The sequence below is a fragment of the Nasonia vitripennis genome, chromosome 1 (assembly GCF_009193385.2).
Source record: "Nasonia vitripennis strain AsymCx chromosome 1, Nvit_psr_1.1, whole genome shotgun sequence".
NCBI lineage: Eukaryota > Metazoa > Arthropoda > Insecta > Hymenoptera > Pteromalidae > Nasonia > Nasonia vitripennis.
Genome location: NC_045757.1, coordinates 24,930,404 through 24,938,130, shown reverse-complemented (window position 1 = coordinate 24,938,130; position 7,727 = coordinate 24,930,404). Strand labels below are relative to the sequence as shown.

Sequence of the window (7,727 nt, the reverse complement as noted above, 5' to 3'; positions counted from 1 at the left end):
TGTTAAGTATGTTAATTTAAAAATAATCCACTTATTTTTTGGTATTTGTAAATATATCAACGCTAGTAGATACTTCCACTATTTCATAAGATAAGTTTTTTGCACGTTTTCTTATAAATGTAAAATATTTTAAAAATATTTAAATTGAGATAGCAATAAATTCTATATGTACATATAAAACTTTAAAGTGCTAAACCAAAGTCATAGTAAGGTAATTACTTAAACTTTAAATCAAAATTCTGTAATAAATCGAAAAGATTTATAGCATATAATTATTCATAAGTATTCCACTCAACAGTTTTACGTATGGTGCGTGTACCAAAATATCGCAAGTAACTTACTAAACGAGACATCTATCGGTGTCGATTTATAACAATGTTCATTTAAAATTCACTCGAATGATAATATACTGTTGAAATTAATAAACTTGTTTGCGTATCTATCGGGTATGTAACTCATTCAAAAATATGTACGAAATTTTCGTAATAAAAATATAAATAATTTTGTTTTATACCCTTCGAATATTTTTAATGATTCCTTTTTAAATTTTTGGCAGATTTCAAGATCGTATAAACATTAGTCATATTATACGAACTTCGAAATCAACTTAATCACATTACATGAAATAACTGCTGAAAATTGTACATTGCAGATAAAAATACTAAAAATCGAATAAGCTTACCTAAAAATATAGAATGACGATTTTAAATAAAAATATACTTAAAAATTACACTAGGATCAATATTCAAATATTCATATGATTTTTACAGATCTTTATTATAGCGCCATCTGCAAATATCTCTTAGACGAACTTGTTTGAAAAGTTTATTTTTGATTTGTTTGTGCACGTGTACATAGCTGCATAAACATAGACAATCATGTATTGAGAAAGAATCTTGCAATTGCTAGCTCTCTTATCTTTAGTGTGCATAAATCAGCTTTTTAATTATATATCTATTAAATGCTCATTATACTCAATTTAGCCGCCATATTTTTAACGCCCAGACCCGGAGAACACATGATACTCACTTTCTGAAAGCCAGCACTTGCAAAAGGTAGAAAACTATTCGTATCTTATATTACATTACCGCAGTACATAATATTATATCGCTCTCTAAAAAGATCAGCATTAGTCGCTGCAGCGCTGTCGACTGTGGATAACGAAGTTTTCCTTTGACGATATGAAAAGAAAAATAGATTGCCTTGAATAGTACATTCATATTTTAAAGAATGGTGACAGTCCATAAAAAATTATTTGTTTCGTACACTCTTTTTCACTTTGAGTGATTATTATTAAATTATTGCGCAACAAACTATTTTTAACATAAGCTAAAATGGAACCTAGTTCATCTAGCACAGCCTCAAATAGGTGAGTGTAAACATACATTTGGTTTTTTAAACGCTGGCGCGTAACTTATGCTTTTAAGTACAAGATTTCTGCAATAGATTTTATGATAAAAAAAAATAAATAACTTCAACGAAATACTCTACGCAATCACACTTATAAAATGTATAACGTATTTTATAAAATAATTAAAATTTGTATGCATGAACAAATTAATTTTCTTTCCATTTCAATATTTTATGTCGGCTAATAATAACGTGTCGTACGTTTGATAATGTAATTTGCACAGATGGCTTAGTTTAGTAACATATTCGAAAACAACGTTTATAACTTTAATAAATTTCTCCATTTCATAAACTTGAATTATCGATCATAAAAATATTTATAAGTTGATTAATGTGCTCACAGAGAATTAAAAGTTCACGTTTTTTGTATAATGTAATTCAATATTTCAGACATAATGAAATTAGTTTGGAAGACAACCAATTACACGAAGTCCGCCAAATCCCAAAATCAAATTTAAAGAGAGCCTTATGCCAATATTGTGCCACACTATCATCAAGTCTATTAACTCTGTCAATCGGTATGAGCATTGGATTCTCTACAATTTTGATTCCTCAGTTGTACCAAAAAAATGCTGAAATCATTGTCAGTCTCGAAGAATTGACCTGGATTGGTATGTTAATATTAGTATTGATAACAAATTTTCCATTAATGTTAATTTAATGATTTTTGTGTAAATATGACATCTGAAAAAAATTTAATTAAACATAAATGTACATGTCTCCTAATCCTTTGTTACATAATTTACTGTATTTTTACACTGCTTGATTATACTCGCTGTCTTGAAACAAGTATTATAGTTATATTATAAAATAAAACTAACTTTTGTAAGTATAATATCGGATCAAATAATTATACGATATACGTTATGAATCAAGCATATATTTATAATATTATACCGCTGAGTTGCTATTCGTAACGTACACATTATAATCAATTTGATGAATTATACGCATAATTTAAAAATTGCAAATCATCGTTTTTTAGAGGTGTGAACATTATATAAATATACATAAAATCCGTCATAAACATATCTAATGCTCTCATCAAATACGCGATTTGGAAAAGTACTAATATTCAAAATCAATGAATGTTGTGTGATAATTATAATAATAATATATATTTCCAATTTTCATAGTGTGCCAGAGTTATCGATAAGCTGCAACAAATTTTCTTTACAACTATCCTTTCTATCTTCAGATTATTGTTTAAACAAACCATTTTAAAATATTTAGCTATATATTATACAACAAAGTCGACTGGCTGCATAAATATAAATTTCCAGGCAGCATGAACTACATCCTCACAACCGTTGGCGCCATCGCAAGCGGCATGTTTGCTCAGTGGCTCGGTCGAAAAATTATGATAGTTCTCTTGACCATGCCCTACATAGTATCTTGGTTGATTCTCCACTACTCCACAAATTCGTGGATGCTCTTTACCGCCCTGACACTGACTGGACTGTCAGGCGGTCTTTCAGAGGCACCTATTCAAACCTACGTGGCAGAAATCAGCGAGCCAGCCTTACGCGGGTCGTTATCCGCCACTGTATCCATGAGCATAATGATCGGCATATTTTTGCAATTTCTCATTGCTGGCTACCTTTACTGGCGAACCCTCGTTCTCGTGAATCTCGCTGTGCCGATCGCTTGTCTACTGCTGATGATTATGATGCCCGAAAGCCCACATTGGTTGATCAGTAAGAATCGATGCATCACACTTTAGAGTTAATTGTAGTTGGTATATATTCATGTTCCTTCCCGCTTTTTAGCTAAGAACCGCTTTGACGACGCAGAACGAGCTTTGTGCTGGTTGCGCGGTTGGACCACGGCTAGCGACGTGAGGGAAGAATACCAAACGGTGTTTCACACGCCCGCAACATCGAGACCTGTTAACGAGATCATCATCGATCGCAAATCATCTCGCAGTCAGTTTCTGAAGAAAGTCATCAAACCATATCTCAGAAAAGCGGTCCTACTGCCATTTTGCACAGTGTCTTACACATTTTTCGTGAGCTGCTTCAACGGTAGCACTCCTCTTCTGATCTTCGCTATTCCGCTGTTCGAAAAATTCAACTCGCCGATTAACGAATACACCGCGACCATGATAATGGGACTGCTCAAAGTCATCGCGTCATTGCTTCTCATTCTTCTCATTCGTTATACCGGGAAGAGAAAACTCATTTTTCTATCTCTAGCCGGCACTGGAGCTTCGCTGCTAATCGTAGCGATTTACAGTTACGCTCGCGATCATTGTGAAATCGATGTTAAGGACTACACGTGGATACCGACAGCTATGATTCTCATATCTGTGTTCGCTTCGACGCTTGGAATCAAAGGCATCCCTTGGATAATATCCGGGGAAGTATTTCCTACGGATGTTCGAAGCGTCGCGAACGGATTAGTCAGTTCTACGTGCAACGTTTACTCGGCGATAGCTAGCAAAGTGTTTTTGTACATGATCCGGGATATGACCATGGCTGGAACTTTTCTCTTCTTTGCGATGGTCAATGTCATGGGTCTGATCGTGCTATACTTCATACTACCCGAGACTGAGGGTAGAACGCTCAAGGAAATCGAAGATCACTATGCGGGTGTTTGTAAATTCAAAGATGCATCCAAACCGATGGATCAGGCACCTGTAAATAACGTGGCCTAGCAATGTGCAACAAAATTGAAAATAAGATAATTTAAAGAGATCTCGACGTAAAGTGTCATGCAGGAATTATAAAAATTTATTTGAATCGTACGAATTTTACGCATTGATTGAAAGAAATTGTTGTTTGACAGTATGTATAAATACAATGCGAAAATTCAGTATTATATGAGATTCATTACACTTAAAATTTTCATATGATTTTGTATTAAATGGCAATTACATGGTTGGCAACTTTTTAACATCCTAAAAAATGCAGCTTTTATACATTTATGGAGATACCTTTTTAAATATTTGATTTCACTTGTGCTAATTTGTTCACTACAAAGAAACTGGTTGATAAATTATTAATTTATACGTTTTTATCCCAAGAATAAACCGTTACCAAAATAACAGCTATGGATTAAGCAATATATCTACTGATGCCAGTCTTATCTACTTTTTAATAATTTTTATAATACATATATTATATTTAATGTATAGGAATCATTCAATGCATGTTTGTACACTCGAAGAAATTTATCATCAAGGTTATACCTTAATTTAATTTATTCAGTATACGTAAGCTAGTGCAACTTATAGCATATGCTTAACTAGATTTACACCAGATCTGACTTTAGATCTGCATAGTTGTACAAAAAAAGTAAATTACTTGGTACATTAATTTTTATGGTATTTTAATTTATATAAATCGTTGGTTTTTATATAAGTAATTATTTACGATTATAATTTTTAATAGTTTGAATATATATAAAAATGTAAAATGGAATTGTTTTGTGTAAATCAATATAATATGAGTGAAAAATTTGTAATTTAAAGAAATATGAGTCAATATGTTACTCATAAATTAACATTTTGTTCAAATGCGTTTTAATTTAATTCAATTTTTAAAAAACAAATGAAAATTTTGGCTTCAATGCAGAAACGATGTAAGAGTAATTTTTTAATTCTGAATGGGCAGACATAAAACGGAAAAAGTAACCTTGCAGCAACAAAACCGGTTTTGTAGAAACTGGAAGCTGGCACACAAAACTGATCAGCAATTATTGTATTCTTTTTTTTTAATATAAAAAAACATTCAAATTGTGATAATACTCATAGTTTTTAATAATATCTGACTTACTTTTAATTATTTTTTGATAATAAACGAATTCAAATATCGGATGGTTATTCTGAGGTGAAAACTATTGTGACCGGTACGATATGGCAATAGACATACTTTTGTAAACATCCTTTTTCCCGTTTCTTTCAAAATAAGCCGTTATATTGTTTTTAATTTTGATTACCGAACTGCCTTTACATTCAGCAATACATTATCAGTGATATTCAGATGATTATAAATATTGATATCAAGCATGCGGACTGCCTCAATAGCGCACACGGTCTCCAATGTACGTTCGGCTCGCATAACTTTTATTTAGCATTGTAACACCCAACATACGTAAAAATTATCTTATCAGCGACGAAGGTGACAGTATTTAGAAAAAATTTCATCAAGTTACAGCATCATATACCGAAAACATTTTCATTGCAGAATCAAAGGTAAGTGTTTTAATTTTGTTTAGACGAAGGTTTTGGCATATAAACTTAGCAATACTCTAATTCACTGATCAAAAATAGCTATATAACTATTCAATCTGTCTAAATGAAATGGTTTATAAACAAAATTAAATAAACGATACTTATAACTGTAAATATAATTATCAGTGTAATATATACTTTTTTGATTAGTTTTAAAAAAACGTTTAATTATTTGCTACGTGTGTTACAGATTTTTAGAGTACAATTTTTTTAAGTTTAGACTTTAAAGTTTCGGTATATTTACTTCATGCATATTGGAGATTCAAGAAAAAAATATATAATTTACAGGATAAAACATTACATTAGGATAAAAAAACATACGATGGTTACAATCCTGATAGACCGTTAATACGTGTACCCGTTAAGTTATTAAGTAACAAATAGCTAGAACTGCGGCCGCTAAAAATTAAGCAGGTTCCTAGGTAGAAACCCGTTAAAACGGTCGCTCTGATAGCAGCTTTTGGCTAATTTTAGGCTAATTTTAACGAGTATCGCGCATATTCCTAGCTGGAAACCCGTTAATATTTCTACCAGGATATAATGTATTATTTTTTTCCAGGTGCTGTAGCGAATATCGCCGTATGAACCTTATTCTTGCGTATATTATACTTATAATCAAGAAATCAAAACTTAAAATATGTATATTAAAAACAAAGTCATTATAATTACTGGCGGTCTTGGAGGATTAGCGACGGCTACGACACAAGTTTTACTAAAACACGAACCTAGAGTGCGTATAGGCTTATCATTTTCTTTAAATATAATATGGAAAATATTACGTCGGCATTTGTATAATCAATTAAATTTTAGTACATAGCTCTCTTTGATACAGAAGAAAAGAACAGCTATGCTGAACTTCAATTAAAAAAGTTCGAGCAAGAATTTGGAGAAGGTCGAGTCGGCTTTTATGCAAGCGACGTGAGGAATCAACATCAGTTCGAAGGTACAATTACAGCCCTTATCTGAACGTAACTGTTTACAGAAGATATAATGATTTTTATTGCTACAATTTTAGAAAAATACGACCAAGTTTTGAAATCTCACAAATCGGTCGATATTCTAATCAACCTCGCAGGAATTTTATGCGATGCAGACACAGAGTTAACAATCGATGTTAATTTCGTAAGTATATTATCATAGAATTATTAAAAAAATAATCAATCGAATAAAGTTTTCATACGCTGGAATATTTAGAAAGGTTTAGTTTTCTGCACTCTAACGGCCATCGATAAAATGGGAATCCATCGGGGCGGTAGAGGTGGAACGATTATTAATGTAAGTTCTATTGTTGGATTGATGTTTCACGAAGATTTTCCGGTTTATGTGGCAACTAAACATGCTGTTGTGGCATTCACGAATTCTTTAAAGGTAAAAAATTAATATTGTAACACACTCGTGCTGGGAAAATGTACATTAAAAAGAAATATTGATTTGAGATTCAAATGTATTTACAGTCTCATTATGCAAAAACTGGAGTTCGTGCGATGACTATGTGTCCAGGACTGACAAGTACATCTATGATTAGAACAGACATCGCCAAGCCTCTTTATTTCGTTGGTAATTCAAGTAGTGCTTTGACTAACAGTCCCTCGCAATCGTAAGTTCTGATGGTTTGTTATTCATGTGTAACCATATTAGAACACTTTAATATCGTATAATATTATTGCATTTATGCTGTTTAGACCAAAAACTGTTGGTTTGGCCATAGCGGAGATGATCGAAAAAGGAGAAAGCGGTGCTGTTTGGGTCTCAGAAGAAAACAATCCGCCGTATGCCGTTAGAGATTTAGAACTTTATAAAGATAGGGCTGTTCCAATTCCATGAATTCGCGTGAAACCATTATAAATATACATATACCTATAATTTATATTATATGGCTTATGCGACAGCCGACTGATAACATGTATGACGAGTGAGACTTATTCGTCTCCTGTGCAATATTTTTGTTTATTTATTTAATATGGCTTGAGGAGGTCCCCACTAAGGACGAAACGTTGCCGGTTATTTTTATATAATTGTTGTTTGAGAGAAGTTTATTCACAACCAGGGTTATCCTCCCACTCTTGCCTATTTTAAATTTTAA

At 32.2% G+C, this 7,727-nt stretch overlaps 2 protein-coding genes across 2 annotated transcripts; both read left to right on the top strand.

The window, feature by feature from the left end:
* Positions 1–566: 566 nt before the first annotated feature.
* Positions 567–4,762, top strand: LOC100116636 (facilitated trehalose transporter Tret1). The gene is made up of 5 exons (XM_001601028.4): positions 567–1,055; positions 1,123–1,369; positions 1,801–2,021; positions 2,694–3,107; positions 3,180–4,762. The coding sequence occupies exons 2-5, from the start codon at positions 1,335–1,337 to the stop codon at positions 4,064–4,066; spliced, it is 1,557 nt and encodes a 518-aa protein (XP_001601078.1). The 5' UTR covers positions 567–1,055; positions 1,123–1,334; the 3' UTR covers positions 4,067–4,762.
* A 1,172-nt stretch (positions 4,763–5,934) lies between these two features.
* Positions 5,935–7,657, top strand: LOC103316026 (alcohol dehydrogenase 1-like). The gene is made up of 6 exons (XM_008207523.2): positions 5,935–6,374; positions 6,455–6,587; positions 6,660–6,766; positions 6,839–7,012; positions 7,099–7,241; positions 7,327–7,657. The coding sequence occupies exons 1-6, from the start codon at positions 6,282–6,284 to the stop codon at positions 7,466–7,468; spliced, it is 792 nt and encodes a 263-aa protein (XP_008205745.1). The 5' UTR covers positions 5,935–6,281; the 3' UTR covers positions 7,469–7,657.
* Positions 7,658–7,727: the final 70 nt, after the last annotated feature.

What these genes read in the sequence shown, in the direction of transcription:
- LOC103316026 (XM_008207523.2), top strand. Translation starts at nt 6,282, where the DNA reads ATGTATATTAAAAACAAAGTCATTATAATTACTGGCGGTCTTGGAGGA. An exon ending in CATTCACGAATTCTTTAAAG is followed by an intron (nt 7,013 to 7,098) that starts GTAAAAAATTAA and finishes ATGTATTTACAG; the next exon opens with TCTCATTATGCAAAAACTGG. An exon ending in ACTAACAGTCCCTCGCAATC is followed by an intron (nt 7,242 to 7,326) that starts GTAAGTTCTGAT and finishes TATGCTGTTTAG; the next exon opens with ACCAAAAACTGTTGGTTTGG.
- LOC100116636 (XM_001601028.4), top strand. Translation starts at nt 1,335, where the DNA reads ATGGAACCTAGTTCATCTAGCACAGCCTCAAATAG. An exon ending in CGAAGAATTGACCTGGATTG is followed by an intron (nt 2,022 to 2,693) that starts GTATGTTAATAT and finishes ATAAATTTCCAG; the next exon opens with GCAGCATGAACTACATCCTC. An exon ending in AAGCCCACATTGGTTGATCA is followed by an intron (nt 3,108 to 3,179) that starts GTAAGAATCGAT and finishes CCCGCTTTTTAG; the next exon opens with CTAAGAACCGCTTTGACGAC.